Here is an 18,725-nt window from a genome sequence, read left to right as displayed (position 1 = left end):
GGGGGGTGCATATCGCGCCGGACCGGGATGTCCTCGGGGGAAATGGTAAATTATGGTGTTTTGTCACTTTCCCTCAGAGCGGGTTGCATAGCCGGCCTTAATTATAAAGCAGAGGCCTTACGTCTGCTGTGTTATGCAGATGGGCCGGAGGTGTGTGTGTGTGTGTGTGTGTGTGTGTGTGTGTGGAGGCTTCGTAGCGGGTGTGTGTGTGTGTGTGTGTGTGTGTGTGTGGAGGCTTCGTAACGGGTGTGTGTGTGATGCGCGGTGTCGGCGGGTGAGGGGATGACGGTGCGAGTTAAAGAGGGCGTAGCTGAAAGCCTGACGGATTTTTAAAAGTCAGGTTTAAGTGCATTTCAGCACCCTACCATTCGCCTCCTAGGTGGCAGGGAGGGTGGCTCCCGCTCTCCCTGAGCTGTGCTGCTGCTCAGCCCCCAGTCTTCGGTGTCTGTCCCGGGCAGAGGGGCTCCGAGCCGGCAGCCCGTGGAGGGCGTCCCGCCCACGAGAGCGTCCCGCCCAGGAGAGCGTCCCGCGGAGGGGCCGGGTGTTGGGCGCTGATTAATCGCCGAAGCGCTGACTTCCAGAGCCTTTGGCTTCAGGTCAGCGGATGGGTGCTTTAGAGAGCTGGACCGCTGCCCCACTGCCCCATTGCCCTGCTACCCCTGTCACCCCGCTGCCCCACTGCCCCTGTCACCCCGCTGCCCCACTGCCCCTGTCACCCCGCTGCCCTGCTACCCCTGTCACCCCACTGCCCTGCTACCCCTGTCACCCCCGCTGCCCTGCTACCCCTGTCACCCCGCTGCCCTGCTACCCCTGTCACCCCGCTGCCCTGCTACCCCTGTCACCCCGCTGCCCTGCTGCCCCATCGCCTCGTCACCCCGCTGCCCTGCTACCCCTGTCGCCTCGTTGCCCCTCACCCCACGCGCGTTGTTCAATGTGACGGCGGGTGCCTGTCCGTCAGCAGCGGGGGTGGGCAGGAAAACGTCCCGGATTGGCTGCTGTGGAAGGGGGTGTGTTTAGGTTTTTTTTACAAAGGGAGGCTTTCGCACATCGTGAAACGCCACAAAACCTGCTCTACACCTGTACCTGCATCCTTACAGTGACGGGCTGTCAGGCGCTGTCGTAGCTGGGGTACAGGCTTGTGACAGTGCACTGCACAGTTTTATTACCCATTAGCCTGTGGATAGACCTGCATTCACAAATCAAAATGGCTCCCATTATAGAGACTTCCTCTCCCCCTCTCCCCCTACCCCCCACCACTCCCCACCCCGTACTCCCACAAATTGATGATTAAATGCAATATTTCAGCTCTGCGGTGTCTTTTCATTAATTTTTGTGACATATGCTTCCGCAACACGCTAAGTCTCTGAACCGAAGGCCTGTAATTAGCAGTGCAGTGACACCGCACCTGATTTATGCTCGGTTTCTGGTTGTAATTTGCGAATGCAGGATTGCCCGTGACACACATACTCTTTAGCTAATTGAATGACAAAAGGGACAGAGTTTCATTAGGGGAGGCTGGAGAACAGTTGGGGAGGGGGGGGTGGGGAGTGGGGAGTGGGGGGGGGGGGGTAGTTAGTTTTAATGCTGCTAATATTTTTTTCATAGCTGCGCTGTTGTTCTGGTATTTTTGTCACGGAGGGTCTCCTCGGTTACTTTCTTCTTTCCTGCTTTCCTCCAAATATAAATTACCCTTCCACTAGCCCACCTCATCCTGGCCAATCTGCATACGTTCCACCCAACATGGCTCCTCCCCCTGCTGGGATTTCAGTGGTCTGCTGTTTGCCACAGGCGATGCACAGGAGTGAGTTTTTTTAAATGTAACGAGATTAATGGGTAGATTTTTGGTGTTCGGCCTCAACGCCGTGCACTCCACAGAGCCCCGGCAGACCGTCAGGCTGATAGACTGAACACTCAGGTGCTGAACACGGACAGGTGATTATTCCCACCGCGGTTAATGCCCCTCTCTCGCTCGGCTCACCTTCACGCCTAACGCTGCTCCTGTAAGCCCGCACGCGAGTGCATCTCGGCACGCAAACAGGCTGCCGAGAATGGTTGGTCGTGTCATGTGACACGATCACCTGCGTTTCTGGGCCATCCGGGGTCACTGGATACCACACCCCCCCCCCCCCACCCCGCCAACTTTGCTGTGATTTTTGGCTGGGCGGTCAGTGCAGGAAGATCCTATCAAAATCGAGAAGCGTGAAGCACAAAAAAAAAAAGAAAAAATTGAAAGTCGCTTTTCTGCCTGGTGCCGCTGCCCGGCTTCAGGTTTTCTTAAAGGAGGCCCGTCTCAGCTGTGGCCTAATATTCTAATCGCTGTTGTGGGGGGGTGGGGGGGGGGGGGGAGCATGAGCTCTGTAATTTCAGCTATTTAAGGAGGCGTCATCAAATATTAACGACAGCCGAAATGCTCTGGGGAGGCTTTAATCTACGGTGCAATATCGGCAGAGCTGTTCGACGGTAACGTTGCGGGGGTATTTTCGGAAAGCGGGCAATTTGTCATTTCCTGGGACGCCCAAAATTGTGTTTGTCTTACCATTGCAGACCCGTGTGATTTTAGACGCGTGTTTTACCTGCCCACTAAGCTCATTTTCCATAGTGAGGTATTCCGTGTACACATGAAAGGGTGCTTTATCATATAAATGAGGGAATGAAAAATAATATTTATGAATTTTATATTGAAATACATTGGGTTGGAGTCCAATTTTAAAAAATTAAATAAACAGCTTGTGGCGAATGTTATATTTTTTAAATAGCCTAGATTTATTTATAGCCATATAGCATCTGGCTGTGTGTTTATATGTGTGTTCCTGCCTTCCACACATAGGCCTATATACAAATCTTTCTGTCTTGTCTCTATATGTCATATTTCCAAAAGATTAATCCCATAAAAAGGCCAATTTTGTGGAATGCAGATCCCTGTTCACAGAATTATGGTTTTGATAATGACTTTTGATAACGTCTTGTCTTTTAAAAGTTCTTAAAGGAATAGTTGTAGTATTTATTTATTTATTTTTCCCGTGGGCTATGCAAGACAAAATGTGGTCACTCACTCACTCAGTCACTCACAGACGACCTTTGAGGGACGTTTTGTGGGATGCATGCGCAGGTGGTGCTTCGTTTAGTAGGACGCATGCGCAGGCGGTGCCAGCTAAAATGTGTCTGCGGAAGTGAGTTGCGCCGTTGGTCTGGACGGTTCTGTGCTTGTTTGTTTATAGATCAGTAGATTACCCCCCTGTTTAATCTCCTCATCTAGTTTATACAATCTTTAAAACCTCCATTCTGTGTGGCTTGTTTAGTCCGTTCCTTTAATTAAAAGAGATGCGTTGTAGAGAATTTCACCAACGTTGGCCGCACGACAGAAATTGCAGATAGTCGTACAAATTTTCAGATCCTCATCCTTGTAATTTCAGCAAATCTTGATATCTGTTCAAAAAGTAATAACATCCAGAGCAAGGCATTATTAAAAATGTAAAATTTCCTTTGATTTTCATGCACCGACAAAGGTCATATCAGGTTAATGTGAATGTAACCGTTGTATTCTTTGTTACTGATGTTACTAAACTAGATTGCAGATGCATTGCTTTATCTTTTCTTGGCCTTTGTAAATTTGTAAATCCTTCACATTTCAAAGAATGCACTGCGCAGTCACTTCACATTTAATTTTTTCATTTCTTTTCATCTTGTGAAACTGAGGGGCTGATTTCTGTGTGGAACAAAAAAACGGCTGTTAACCGAAGTTTCAAGGTTCACTGCTAGCAGAGCCAAATCATTTTAGGCACAATTCTCTTCAGGCATTGTTTTTGAGTGTGTGTTATAGCACTGTGAATCACCTACTTTAAAACAGCCCTGGTCATCCACTGCAGACCCCCCCCCCCCCAGCGCCAGTGCAGCACCGACCATACCCCCCCTGTGCTGATTCCTTTTCCGTGCGCCGCGTTGCCCTGCGTTGGGGGGTCGTGCTCGCTGTCCGCCCTCCCGCATAGGAATGGAGGAGAGGAGGGAGGGGGGGTCTGCTTTAACAGCTCCCTTCCTCACCCCCCCCCCCCCCCCCCTCACCTCACTCCCTCTCTCTCCGGGCGGCAGGGCTGCTGAATCGCTAATGAAGAGCTCAATTTAGTCGCTGATGCGGTGCGACCAGCATGGCGCGCTGTGAGTGGCTGAGCCGCCGCTGACATCACGGAGCCCAGCTGTTGATTTGGCTCTGTCTCCGAGGCTCCGGCGAGTGCCTTGACGATGGGCTCCGGCAGGTAGGCTCAGACGAGCATGCGCCACAAAGAGGCTGCCGTCGGAGCGGCCGCGTCCTCAGCCAATGCCGCCTCTGATACTATGGAAACTAAACCTCTAACCAATGGACATAATGAAGGCTACTATGTGGCAGGTACGTTGCCCCCTCTCGCGGACAGAGCGGTTGGTAGCGCGCGCGTGGATCGGTTGTATTCGCTAGCCCGTTTTCTTGCAGCACACGGGCGAGCAGACTCGCGAGTCCAGTTGTTTCTGTCATCCGTCACGCTGCTGCGCATAACGTTAAACGGCAGGGCTGAATAGAAGCGCTTAAGAGCGTGGTCAATTGAGCACCTCGAGCTTACGCGTTTTAAAGTTTTTTTTTTTTTGTTTTTTGTTTTTTCCGGGAAAAGGAGAGGCTGAGTTGTAAAGGCACGGCGGATTGTGCATTTCTTTTAAAAGGGGATTTGCGCAATTTGGCATTCAGCCATCGTCTGGCCGCGGTCCATTAGTTCTCACATAAACATTATTATTTGCTGTGGGTTTGTGAATTACCTCGTGTTCAGGTTAAGAATGCGTAGTGGTGAAATCTGGCAGAGCGGTCCTCCCTGCACAGATGCTGATGAAATTTCCAGCATGTGCTCTGAATGACTGCAGTCACTCCATCGCTCTTGAAATTCACCAGCTCCAAAACTGGAGGGGGGGTGGTGGCACCTACAGCCCGCTGTAGTTTGTGTGATGTCTCTATTGGGTGTCTGTCGGGGGGAAAATGTGTCCTGGTCGGTTTTCTGCATATATTTACTGTGTTTATTGTCATACACGTTGTGCGTCTTGTATGTTACGTGTGTGTTTGGTGCACGACGGGTCAGAGCTGTCCACGTGCACATTATTAAAAAGAAGAGCAAACGCACTTATTCATATTTCAGCAAAATATGGTATGCTTTCATTTAAATAGTTTTTTTTTTCTTTTCTATTTCAGTCAGTTTTGTGCAAGCAGTGTTTCCAAAGAACCCTGACAGCCACTGGAAAGAGGTTTGGGAGCTACAGCAGTAACTGTTTTTTTTTTTTTTTGAGTCATGTTCTATGAAACACCTATGAAGATTGATGACAGGTCATCATGTGTCACAGTGCTGAGCTCCCTTTTTCTTTACACCGTTAAATTGCACACGGTTCTGCAGCCGAGCACGGTTTCCTCACTGATCCACGCTCCCTCGGTATCCCGACTTCCTTTTGTTGTTTATGGGCTAATTAGCGCTAATAATCCAGTAAGGAGCTGCAGTTGTGTTTGGCTGTCGCTGTTCCGGTCAGCAGTTTTATTTCCGTTTTACAGGTGTCTCAGCAAATGCGACTGCAATGGCTCCTCGCTGATGGTCTATGTGGGACCGTATATCACGCCTGCTCTGCTAGACCTTCATATATTTGCTAATAATTTGTCCGTAATTGCATCGACTCCTGTTCTCTGAACATACCTTGGGGGACCATTAGCAAATAATCTTCGCGCTAAGGACGCAGCGTGGAGTAATTTGCTGTGCATTGCCGGCTGTGTTCAGGCAATATTGTTTCCCGGAATCATTAATTAGATTTTTGCAAATAGGGCAATCAAGCCCTCGAAAGTAGGACAAGGTTAAAGTAGGTCTTTACCCAGCCTCTCGCCCAATAAAAAACAGGCACATAAGCTGCTGTCTGTTCCCTAAGTGCATAAACTGCCTGTTTTTACAGCCACGCAAGATTGTTACAGCACGCCGTAAATGCCGTTTTTAAATAATTAATTTCGAAGTGAAGCGGTACTCAGACGCGTCTGATTGCCAGTCAGATCCATCGGGCTGAAGTGATGGATCTTGATCGCATCGCATTTTTTTGTAATGCGCATTTTACTAAACCTTAATGATCAGCGCGAGGCTGAAGAGCAGTCCCGCTGCGAGCGCGAGAGAAGCATGCAGTGGAGCGCGCTTGATGCAACCGCGGAACGACGCAAATTACATTTGGATGGAAAGAAAGGCAGGGAATTATGGTCTCGTGAAGGCAATTAGGCTCCGATTCTGCAGTGCGAGCGTTTGAGTGGAGGTAATGACCCCGACAGGAAATTTTCCTTATCGGACAACAATTCAGCGCGCAGGAGCCTGCGGGGATGAGCGCCGCGCGTAAATTTATTCTTCATCTTGACCTCAACCTTTGCATCCCCCCTCTCTGGTTCCCTCATTTCACTTTCGTTTAACCCAAACGGGGTGCTTCCCTGAAGCGTTCAATTCCTTATAATTCGCAATTTCTAATATAGCATTTAGAATGTAGCGTTGGAAATGATTTTGAAATCGGCTCCTGTGCACATTGTGGAGAACATAGCCCCACAGCACGCTTTCCCGCTCCATCACTGTCTGCAGAAGGTGCTGAACTTTGCGGCGTGTGGCAGATGTTCCAGGCACCAGATGCGATACACCAAGAATCGCTTTGAAAACGAACTCTTTCGGCACGTTCCGCACTGTGTCAACCCAAGACCATTAGAAGCGCCGCTATCTGCGTTCTGTTCTAACGGCTACCATCTGTCAGTCATTCATAATTATAATTAGCTGTAAAATAATAACAGCCGGCTCCTCACGGATGGGGACTAAGCTACTTAATGCACTTTATTTTAGCCTCTTCTCCCCACTGTATCTGGTCCACAGATCACAGAGATAATTAATGCAGATCATGCTGTTTCTTCGCTGGGGGAATCGTGATGAATTATGATCTGAGTTTAATTAAAATGGTGTCCTCTTGCCACATCTTGGTATGTTTCTTCTGTCTCATGCACGGCTTTCTCATTGCTAATTCCGCTAATGTCGCATAGCTGTTTGTTTAAAAGGATTTGGTTGTAATTATTTTGGGAATAAGTCCTTTTCCCATATGTAGAAGAAATAATTTCACACTAGCAAACAAATGTAATAGCAAATGCGATAACAGCCTAAAAATCAATTTAAACTTTGGGGAGGATTGATGAACGTGGGTTGCGGGTTTAAGGAACAGTGCGTGAGTTTGGGCTGAATAACACTGTCTAAGGACCGCACGCAAAAAAAGCTAACGTTTGGCTAACATTTTTAAAAGTACTTCTTAATACTATTAGTATTTTAATGCTAACACTTGGGGAAAAAAATGTGTTCTGGAAGAGGGCGTTTGCTCCTTTAATTGCCCCAGAATAACAAGGCGTGAGCCAAAGTGGGAAATGATTACGGTGTCACGGCCAGACAAGCGCGTCTCTGTCACCTGTTAAACTCTTGTAATGGATGAACGTGCCGAGTAATAAATCTTTGCCTTTCGTTCGCCGGAGCCCGGGTAGCGCAAGCCAATTATTTGTTCAGGCCTGACAAGAATCGATAGCGCGGCGACGCTGCACGGTCGCGGGCGGACACGGCCGCGGGTATCTTATTTGTATCTTGAAGGATTCATGGCCAGCAGCGGCTCGGCCAGATTTACTTCTGTGCCGACGGTACTGTAGCACTTAAACGGGGCGGGGGGGTGGGAGGGGGGTGATGATGATAACTTATCCCGCGTTTGCGTATGGATTATCGATGCGAGAGGTCGATCCAGTACACGGTCGCTCCTGTTAAGTCGCTCGGGCGCGACGGCGGTTCTTCACGGAGAGGAAGTGAGGGCGCTGGAACGCCAGATGTGTTATCTCTCGAGCCTGCGTGCGTGCGCACTGGCTAATTAACGGTGAACATGGATCCGGGGGCACTGGGCCTAGCTTACAGCTGTTCGGTACGTACAGCAGCCTCGGCGCCTTGCGGCTCTGTCGCGTGGAGCTGTGAGAGAGGAAACGTTGGGTAGGGAGCGTGTGGCTTAGATCACCCTCTGTCCGGCTCCAAAACCACGCCGCTCTCGGATTTATGTCCTGGAGTCTCAGGCCGAGCGGCCCTGTCTCCCCGGAAACTCTGGGACATAAATCTGAGAGCGACGTGGTTTTCGGAGCCAGACAGAGGGCGATTGCAGTGCCCGCTTCCTTCCACGATGTCTCCTAGAGGTAACAAAATTTGGCGAGGGGTGAGAGGGGGTATGGGGCGTTCTTTGTGAAGTCCAAGTCGAAAGGATGTAGAAAAGTAACCTCACAATTTGAGGAAAGTGGATTGGTGTGAAATCCAGAGAGTGGTGCTGGACCGTGAGCCAGCTACCGCACAGGTGTACACGTAGAGATCGCCATGGTGAGCAGGACACCGCACAGGTGTACACGTAGAGATCGCCATGGTGAGCAGGAAACCGCACAGGTGTACACGTCGAGATCGCCATGGTGAGCAGGAAACCGTACAGGTGTACACGTAGAGATCGCCATGGTGAGCAGGAAACCGCACAGGTGTACACATACAGATCGCCATGGTGAGCAGGAAACCGCACAGGTGTACACGTAGAGATCGCCATGGTGAGCAGGAAACCGCACAGGTGTACAGGTAGAGATCGCCATGGTGAGCAGGAAACCGCACAGGTGTACAGGTAGAGATCGCCATGGTGAGCAGGAAACCGCACAGGTGTACACGTCGAGATCGCCATGGTGAGTAGGAAACCGCACAGCTGTGCACGTAGAGGTCGCCATGGAGAACAGGAAACCGGAAAGGGGTATGTATTGAGATCACCATGGTGAACAGGAAACTGCACAGGTGTACGGGTAGAGACCTCCACGGTGGCTCTGACCTTTCCCAGGTGTCCTCGCTGGAGCCCCTCTTGTCTGCCGCAGGGGAAAGGGTTTCTGGTCCCTGGCGGTCCTCCTGCCAGAGAGCGAGTGAATGTTCCGCGGCGCGGAGGCGTGGGCGGGAAAGGGCAGCTTCAGGAAGCGGGCGTCGGGCGTGGGCGGCCTCGCTCGCCCCACACCGGGACCTGAAAAGCGGCTCTTGTGCATTCCAGAGTGGCCATTTTCTCCTCCGTTTGAGAACGTAATTACGCTTGAGTGGTTCGCTTAGCGGCGGAGAAGCATGCATACGATTACCGCCACGGCGCAGCCGGCCGGCTCTCCGACCCCGCCGCAGATTTCACACGATTAACCGCGCGGCCGTGGGAGGGGCCCTGAAAGAGTCACTGCGCCGCACGGCTCTCTGACCCAGCGTAGGGCGCTAACAGCTCTCTGACCCAGCGTAGGACGCTAACGGCTCTCTGACCCAGCGTAGGACGCTAACGGCTCTCTGACCCAGCGTAGGACGCTAACGGCTCTCTGACCCAGCGTAGGGCGCTAACGGCTCTCTGACCCAGCGTAGGGCGCTAACGGCTAACGGCTCTCTGACCCAGCATAGGACGCTAACCGCTCTCTGACCCAGCGTAGGGCGCTAACGGCTAACGGCTCTCTGACCCAGCGTAGGGCGCTCACGGCTCTCTGACCCAGCGTAGGGCGCTAACGGCTCTCTGACCCAGCGTAGGGCACTAACCGCTCTCTGACCCAGCGTAGGGCGCTAACGGCTCTCTGACCCAGCGTAGGACGTTAACGGCTCTCTGACCCAGCGTAGGACGCTAACGGCTCTCTGACCCAGCGTAGGACGTTAACGGCTCTCTGACCCAGCGTAGGACGCTAACGGCTCTCTGACCCAGCGTAGGGCGCTAATGGCTCTCTGACCCAGCGTAGGGCGCTAACCGCTCTCTGACCCAGCGTAGGGCGCTAACGGCTCTCTGACCCAGCGTAGGGCGCTAACGGCTCTCTGACCCAGCGTAGGGCGCTAACGGCTAACGGCTCTCTGACCCAGCGTAGGGCGCTAACGGCTCTCTGACCCAGCGTAGGGCGCTAACCGCTCTCTGACCCAGCGTAGGGCGCTAACGGCTCTCTGATCCAGCGTGGAGCGCTAACGGCTCTCTGACCCAGCGTAGGGCGCTAACGGCTAACGGCTCTCTGACCCAGCGTAGGGCGCTAACAGCTCTCTGACCCAGCGTAGAGCACTAACGGCTCTCTGACCCAGCGTAGGGCGCTAACGGCTCTCTGACCCAGCGTAGGGCACTAACGGCTCTCTGACCCAGCGTAGGACGCAATCCGCTCTCTGACCCAGCGTAGGGCACTAACAGCTCTCTGACCCAGCGTAGGGCGCTAACGGCTCTCTGACCCAGCGTAGGGCGCTAACGGCTCTCTGACCCAGCGTAGGGCGCTAACGGCTCTCTGACCCAGCGTAGGACGCTAACGGCTCTCTGATCCAGCGTAGGGCGCTAACCGCTCTCTGACCCAGCGTAGGGCGCTAACGGCTCTCTGATCCAGCGTAGGGCGCTAACGGCTCTCTGACCCAGCGTAGGGCGCTAACCGCTCTCTGACCCAGCGTAGGGCGCTAACGGCTCTCTGATCCAGCGTAGGGCGCTAACGGCTCTCTGACCCAGCGTAGGGCGCTAACGGCTAACGGCTCTCTGACCCAGCGTAGGGCGCTAACGGCTCTCTGACCCAGCGTAGGGCGCTAACCGCTCTCTGACCCAGCGTAGGGCGCTAACGGCTCTCTGATCCAGCGTGGAGCGCTAACGGCTCTCTGACCCAGCGTAGGGCGCTAACGGCTAACGGCTCTCTGACCCAGCGTAGGGCGCTAACAGCTCTCTGACCCAGCGTAGAGCACTAACGGCTCTCTGACCCAGCGTAGGGCGCTAACGGCTCTCTGACCCAGCGTAGGGCACTAACGGCTCTCTGACCCAGCGTAGGACGCAATCCGCTCTCTGACCCAGCGTAGGGCACTAACAGCTCTCTGACCCAGCGTAGGGCGCTAACAGCTCTCTGACCCAGCGTAGGACACTAACAGCTCTCTGACCCAGCGTAGGGCACTAACGGCTCTCTGACCCAGCGTAGGGCGCTAACGGCTCTCTGACCCAGCGTAGGGCACTAACGGCTCTCCGCTTGGTCCAGTGCAGATTACATCATCACTAACTTCCACCAGAAATGATTTGTGCGTGTGTGAGACAAAAAATGCGCCTCATGAAAAGCATTTGAATTTTTTCGGCTTTTTTCGAATTCTCTCTAACGTTGTTGGCTCGGTCAAATCAAGCGCACCGTCTTTTCTCATGATATGCTGGGGAATGCACCTGCAGTGCAGCTAATTAAGGTCGACGCTTGTGAATGGGCATGCATTTCCATTTGAAAAGGCGGGAGAGCCACTCGAGAGCATTGTGATGGATGAAAATTGGCACACCGCTCCAGCCGAACCGTGTAATTAGTCATCGCTATAATGTCGATATTTCTATGCCTAAATATAGACACCTTATTTCAGCAACAACTGAAACATTCCCATGAGAAAGAGAGTACCAGGCTATATGGAGAAATGTTCGGAAGATTGTTATCCCAGAAGATTGTCAGAAGCATCCAGCAGAGGGCAATACGGTGTCACTAAAACGGCTACCTGTCACGAGACCATAGCTAATCATAGTCAATAAGTAATGAAAGAAGACTACTAGCGAGCTCTTTGATCAAATAAAAAACACACTGTATTAATGATTGAAAGTACACTCGTTGTGTAGCTAGCAACTTGGATTAGAGAAATGAGTTGCAGGAATAGCACTGTCTGAGATGAATATGACTTCTCTAAACCCCTGGGGTTGTCCTTTTCTCGTGAGGATAAGGTGTCCGTTCCCTTCTGTAAAAAGGTGACCCTGACATGTTCATAGCACAGGTATGCCACTTTGGTTTTGATCGCTCCTGTGTTTAGCTTCCTGATCTGTACGGTTTGGGGCGCGTGAGTGAAATGTTCACAGTGTACTGGTGTGCGATATGCAGGTGAAAGTGAAGAATTGTGATCACGATCAAAAATTCCTTCAAACCAAGTGGAATTATTTTCATTGAAAGGGAATGTGTATGTCGTGCACCTTATTGTTTATTTTTAGTGTGTACATAGTTCCTTTGTGTAATTATATTCCAGTAGATCTTGTGCTCTGTTTTAGTGTAGATGAACAGTTCTTGGTCACTCAGCATGAGTCTGTAGGGTGAAGATCAGACTGGGCAGGAGACAGCGGCAGTGTGTGTGTGTGTTTGTGACTTTTGTGTTTGTGTGTCTATGTTGTGTCTGTGCCTATGTATCTGCACGTGTATGTCTGCGTGCGTGCGTGTGTGTGTGTCTGCATGTGTATGTCTGCGTGCATGCACGTGTGTGTGTGTGTGTGTGTATGTCTGCGTGCGTGCGTGCGTGCGTGTGTGTGTGTGTGTCTGCAGGGTACACACCCCTATCCCCGTCTCTGCAGTGGGATCTGATAAACGCCAGTGAGCCGGGCCTCTCTGCAGTGTTAATAATGCACACTGCATTAGCGTGCTGCGCTAGCTCCATTAGCACCATAGACACGCTATGCTCAGAGCCCCGCCGCACAAGCGTTTATTTGGGTACGTGTGCCGTCACTGGGGTTGGATTTAAAGCCTTGGCTCGTACGTGGCGCTCGTGGAGCGGATGCTGTCCTTCTTTTAATAAAGTTCTCCAGCTGTGTTTGCCTCTGGTGTCTGCGGTTTTATTGATGGCAGGAGTGCATCCTGGCATTCCGGCACCAGAGCCTGCGTGTTTGATTGAGCTCTGTGGAAGCGCTGAGCGTCTGCCTCTGCTTCCTTCGTGTGCCGTGCTGAGTAACGAGCGAAGCTCTGCGCTTTCCCGTGCTTTGAGGCAGACAGGGGGTCCTGCAGGAGGGGATTATGAATGACCTGCCGTTCTCTGGTCTGTGGCCCCCCCAGGCAGGGCAGGGGAAGGAGCTGGGACCTGGAGCGTCAGGGTCGGGTTTTATAGTCAGGGAATGCAGTTCTGATAAAGAAGGGAGTTTGCTTATTGGTCACTATAATTTAAAATTTTTTTTATCCATATACTTTGAGCAGTACAAATAAATATAAGCAGTACAATAAATAACAGCAGTGCTAACTTTGTGTTTATAAAATGTGTGTGTGTGTTAAACGATTAAATGCGTCCAGTCTGGTAGCTGGATAAGTAGTTGCTATAATTATGATTGCCATAAATATTATAGATTCCATTAATGAAATATAGCCCAAAGTAGGTAGCTAACTATTTTAAATTGGAGTGTGTTCACAGCCAACAAATTAGTAGTGTTAAACTGATAACACATCGGAATGAAGTGCCCATTCCCTTTAAATTGTGATGTCATAATGACAAGGAGGAACTTATTTTTCATGACACCGTCTTTCGTTATAACAGCTGAATGGCCTGGGCTGGAGTGAACTTTGACCCCTAGGTTCATGGCCCACTGTCACATGTCTCTCACTAGACGTAGTCCAGGGTGACAAGAAACCTGTTGTGACAACTCTTTATTGGCCAGAATGGCAAAAGAATATTGTAACACCCCCCCCCCCCCGACCGCGCACTCTGACCACCTGACCGCGCACACCCTAACGACCCCCCCCTCTGTCCTTCCCTCAGCAGGTCTCTGAGGGGCATGACTGGCTTGTCGGGGGGCAGCGCTGTTGTGACCTGGAGCCAGTGCTGGTGACAGGGACATGGGACTCTTCCCCAGAGCGTCCAGCAGGCCTAACACGAGCAGCACCCCGGCCCACAGCACCCCGAGGGACCCGAGGCTCCTCCTCTTCCTCACCAGCGGGACGCCGCCACAGGCCCAGAGCCGCAAAGCACATTGGGTAATGAGCACAAAACGATAAATCACCTGTATGTTATCGCAGGCTCCAGATCTTAGGCCACACTAAGAGCAAACTAAGCCCGAGTTTGGTCCTGGTGTGTGATGGGCAGTAGTCTATGTGCTGCGTAGGGTTGTACAGGTTCTGAGGGGAGGTGTTGGAGGAGGTGTTACAGGAGGAGCACGGGGGGGGGGGGGGGGAGGGGAGGGTTGGGGGGCTCTGCCGTCCCCAAGGCAGAGGGAAGGGAGCGTTTGGGAAGTGGGGGAGCTTAAATGAGAAGTCCAGGTCCAGGCCCCAGGACCAAAATACCCTCGCAGGTAGAACATGTTTCGCCTCCAGACTGAGGTCCATCTCCCCTTATGCTCCTCACCCCCAAGCATTTCAGCACAGTCGCTGGAAGCGCAGGGAACACTTCTGCAGGACCGAAATGGGATGAGACGCGGTGGAATCCGTCGTGTGGCGGAGAGGACGGCGCTTGTCGAGGTTAATGGAAACGCGGTGGGGGGGACGGGGGGGGCGAGAGAAAGTGGAGAATGAAAGCATTTTCTCTCCTGGGTCTGCTCACACTCTCCGGTTTCTCCAGCGCACGGGCAACGTGTGAACAGGCCCATCAGACGTGCTGTGATCCAATTAGCACGTCTGTGTACATTTCGCCGCGTTTCGCAAACGGCCGTGGTGCCAGGTGCTGCCGGTCCCCTGGGCTCCAGGACTAGCGCAGGCTGTCCGCTAAGCTCGGGCGGGCTTGTGGAAAACCGAAGGCTCACGTTTAACGTGTTTTTTTTTTGTGTTGTAAGAAACACGTCTCCTGTCTGCATCCAGCCAGTGATAGTTATGAGAAATTCACTTCAGTGCCGAGTTTCATAATTTCTCCTTCTGTTCAGCTGTCCTGCTGCTGTAGGCTCTTCTGGAGGAGCACGGTCTGCGTTTGAAACACACCGTGCTGATCGCTCTCTCTTTCTCCAGGTTCCAGGCTTTTGGTAGAAGCTCCAAGTAACCTTCTCTGATGAGGATGTCGGATACTGTCGCCGTAAAGGAAACAAACGAGACCATGAGAGGGCTGGAGACGGAGGAGGCCGACTCGGCGCCCAGAGACGGCCTGAGCCAATCAGAGAGCCAGGAACAAACCGAGCCCGAGAAGGACGAGAGCGAGGGCAAGAACGAAGCGCAGGTAACCGACGGCCCGTCCGGCGCCCGCCGCCTCATTCGCCCGCCCGCTCGGTCATGTGACACCCGCGTGGATAGCCCACTAACACAGCCGCCGGAGTTCTACACTAGAGTCTTCTTCTGTGGTAGGATTAGCGTTCAGCTAGGGAAGTGGCAGAGCGTAATTGAGTTCAGGTGTGTGTCTGTGTCTGTGTGTGCGTGTGTGTTTGCGTGTGCGTGTGTGTGCGCGTGTGTGTGTGCCTGTGTGTGTGTGCGTGTGTGTGTGCGTGTGCGTGCGTGTGTGTGCGTGTGTCTGTGTGTGTGTGTGTGTGCGTGTGGTGGAGGTGTGGGTTAGCGTTCGGCTAGGGAAGTGGTAGACCGTAATTGAGTGCAGGTGTGTCTGTGTGCGTGTGCGGTGGAGGTGCTACAGGGGGTTTCTAGGCAGACGGTGAAACCTTTTGAAAGCCGCACGTCGCTCTTTTCTCAGTCTTAGATGCGAGGGTCTCACGTCTGCTCGAAAGGTTCGCGGGTCCAGCCTGTCTGGCGGTCTCTGGACTCGAGCAGCAGACTTCGCGGTAGCTGCGCCATTTGCCGAACGTCTTTTGAAAGAGCCCCCCCCGACTCTTTGGGACTCGCCCACGTTCCTTTCTCTGGAAATGTTTGGGGGATTTTTGTGAAAATTTTGCCTCATCCCAGAGGGAAGGACGATCAGCAGGGTAATAAAAGTGGGAGGGGAGGAGGAACCGGGGCCCAGCCTGATGATCTCATACCGCTAACTTCCTGCGTCGCGATGAGTGAGGGGGGGGGGGGGGGGAGTAACCGCTCCGCCACACCCCCCCCCACCTCCTCCACATCCCAGAGTTCAGAAACACGGGTGCAACAGATTCACCACTGCAATGTAGAGATGTGTGCGGGTTTAACTCATCACTCTGTACAGTGAGCTCCCGAAACCTCACACAGGCTCGTGTTCTTAAAGCTTATAGACTCCCACGCTCAGTTTAGGTAACCATGGTTTCAGACTCATAGTTTAACTGTTACTTTTAAATATTTGTACTCTGAATTAAGTTTAAAACCACTGAAGTTTTGGGGGGGGGGGGAAATGAGATAAATACGATTATTGCAGCTTCTGGAATGATAAGTTTTTGGTGTGTGTTCTTCACCGTGGTCAGTGATGTAGATGATTGTGTAAGAGTTGGTCTGAACGCTGACGGGCATCACGGTACTGCAGACCTGTCTTTTATGGTCTGTTCTGTCTTGCCTACTGCGCAGCAGCAAACGTCCGGACAAACTGCAAAGAGGTCGAAGGTACAGTAAAGCAGCATGTTTAGAATCATGTTTTTGCTTGATATGGTGCCTTGCTATTTCTATTCACTAGTTGTTTTAATAATAATGGAACCCGTTGTTTTATTATTAATATTTAATCTTGTCTCTTATAAACTGTAATGGTATGCATCTTACTGCAAATGGCATTTACATTTTCTGAAGTGCTTCATTTGAACTGGAAAGGAATGCGTGTATGTGCAGTAGTTACATTTTTTTATTGTTTTACACTTTGGTTTAGTCATGATTTTCAGATTTTCAAGAGCAGTATCAAATATCAAATCACCAATTAAGGATCGATTGCCAGTGCTTTAAGCAGCTGCATGAAGACAAATGGCCTTAGAGTGATAGTAAAAGATGGCGTCCATCTTGAGATCTGAAAATTGTCCGTCAGCTTTGCTTGTAGTGCACGGGATTGAGTCGTGGTTTGGTTTTTCTTTGTTTTTTCTTTTTTTCTTTTTGCGGAAGTGTCCGTGGCTCTTGGTTTGTGGTGAAGCTCTTACCTGCACTTTTTTTTTTCATTGATTGAACATGACTCTCTCTAACCATCAGTACTCTCCCCCAGTCTAACGCAAAGTTAAAGTTAGTTCGGAGCCTGGCCGTTTGCGAAGAATCCTCCTCTCCCCCTTTTACTGACCCGCCACGAGAACACCAGGTAATCCCCCAGAATGCTCCGCCGCGTAGTCACCGCCCTGGCCCATCGCACTAACGCCAGCGCGCCCGCCATTTCACTCAGCGACCGATAACCAATGAGAGCGCCTGCCATTTCACCCAACGACCAATAGCCAGTCAGAGCGCCTGCCATTTCACTCAGCGACCGATAACCAATGAGAGCGCCCGCCATGTCACCCAGCAACCGATAACCAATGAGAGCGCCTGCCATTTCACCCAACGACCAATAGCCAGTCAGAGCGCCTGCCATTTCACCATGCGACCAATAGCCAGCGAGAGCGCCTGCCATTTCAACCAGCAACCAATAGCCAGCGAGAGAGCCTGCCATTTCACCCAGCGACCAATAGTCAGTCAGAGCGCCTGCCATTTCACCCAGCAACCAGTAGGCAGTGAGAGCGCCTGCCATTTCACCCAGCAACCAGTAGCCAGCGAGAGAGCCTGCCATTTCACCCAGCAACCAGTAGCCAGCGAGAGAGCCTGCCATTTCAACCAGCGACCAATAGCCAGCGAGAGAGCCTGCCATATCACCAACCAACCGATAACCAATGAGAGCGCCTGCCATTTCACCATGCGACCAATAGCCAGTGAGAGAGCCTGCCATTTCACCCAGCGACCGATAACCAATGAGAGCGCCTGCCATTTCACCATGCGACCAATAGCCAGTCAGAGAGCCTGCCATTTCACCCAGCGACCGATAACCAATGAGAGCGCCTGCCATTTCACCATGCGACCAATAGCCAGTCAGAGAGCCTGCCATTTCACCCAGCGACCGATAACCAATGAGAGCGCCACTTCCATCGACTCATTCGGCTTTACCTCCACTCTCGTTCCGCACAGTGTCTTTCAAACTGTCACTGTGTGTTTGGCACGCTGTGATTAAATGCATCCATCACACCCAAACAGCACATTTTCAACATGGCAGCTCTAGAAAGGTTTGGACAGATTAAATTGCATTCTGGGTATGTTTTATAACCGACATGCGCCAGTTTTGGGAAAGGTAGTGCTCCGTCTTTGAAAGACAAATATTTGCTGACTATTTTTTTCTTATTGCAAGTCTAGGCAGCTCTGGGTTTGACAGGAAAAAAGATTGTCTTAATAGACTAAAACAGAACACTGCCGCATTTGACATTCTTATTTTATTCCCTGTGTTAGAACAGCGTTGTGTTTTTTTTTTTTTTGTTCAAAAAAATAATACAAATGTATTTTGACAAAGGGGGAAGCAAGCTGTGTTTGCAGTGGTGGCTATACAGTACGTGAAAACATCAAGGGGAGTTCAGAAGCGCAGGGTTAGATATTCCTTACCTTGTGAAAGAAAGACTGAGCGGCCGTAGCAGGGTGTAAAAGGAAAAGCATTCCACACGTGTGTCTTTGGGCCCCTGAAAGAGATTCCCCGCTCATTACATTACATCACAGGCATTTAACACACGCTCTTATCCAGAGCGACTTCTACATAGTTTGCATCCATTTATACAGCTGGCTTTGTACTGGAGCAGTGCAGGTTAAGTACCTTGCTCAAGGGTACAACAGCAGAACGTGTCCAACCCGGGAATCGAACCTGTGACCTTTATGTTACGAGACCAGCTCCTTACCCGCTACACTACACTGCCGCCCCTGACCTGCTCGGCCCCCGCCGCCTTCGCATGTCGCTCGGCTCGGTTTCCGAAGGCCGACGTTGTCTCCCGAGTTTTAGAAATGGTGGGGGAAGGGAAAGTCCGATTTGTCGAAAAAAGCAGCCAGACATTGTGCAAGGGAGGGGGGGAGGGAGGGGTGTAAAGCACGGCCGTGCTTTGAAGACCCGAGACTTGCGGTGGCCTTTGGTTCAGGGCCAAAGACGTTTTTT

At 51.6% G+C, this 18,725-nt stretch overlaps 1 protein-coding gene across 16 annotated transcripts in view; it reads left to right on the top strand.

Annotated features, from left to right (window-relative positions):
- Positions 1 to 18,725, top strand: part of LOC118214077 (R3H domain-containing protein 1) — a 62,059-nt gene that overhangs the window by 12,872 nt on the left and 30,462 nt on the right. For 11 of the 16 annotated variants that reach the window (XM_035393569.1, XM_035393566.1, XM_035393565.1 and 8 more), the window contains exons 2-5: positions 13,539 to 13,753; positions 14,714 to 14,918; positions 16,163 to 16,198; positions 16,779 to 16,868. In XM_035393569.1, the coding sequence (XP_035249460.1) occupies positions 14,754 to 14,918; positions 16,163 to 16,198; positions 16,779 to 16,868 (291 nt within the window). In that variant the 5' untranslated portion in view covers positions 13,539 to 13,753; positions 14,714 to 14,753. Of the gene's footprint in view, positions 1 to 4,206; positions 4,382 to 13,538; positions 13,754 to 14,713; positions 14,919 to 16,162; positions 16,199 to 16,778; positions 16,869 to 18,725 lie in introns of those variants that run through there. The other 5 variants (XM_035393560.1, XM_035393558.1, XM_035393562.1 and 2 more) reach the window with 5 other exon arrangements.

The sequence above is a fragment of the Anguilla anguilla genome, chromosome 15 (genome assembly GCF_013347855.1).
Source record: "Anguilla anguilla isolate fAngAng1 chromosome 15, fAngAng1.pri, whole genome shotgun sequence".
NCBI lineage: Eukaryota > Metazoa > Chordata > Actinopteri > Anguilliformes > Anguillidae > Anguilla > Anguilla anguilla.
The sequence above is the reverse complement of the archived record's forward strand: the minus strand, read 5'-3'. Positions and strand labels throughout refer to the sequence as shown.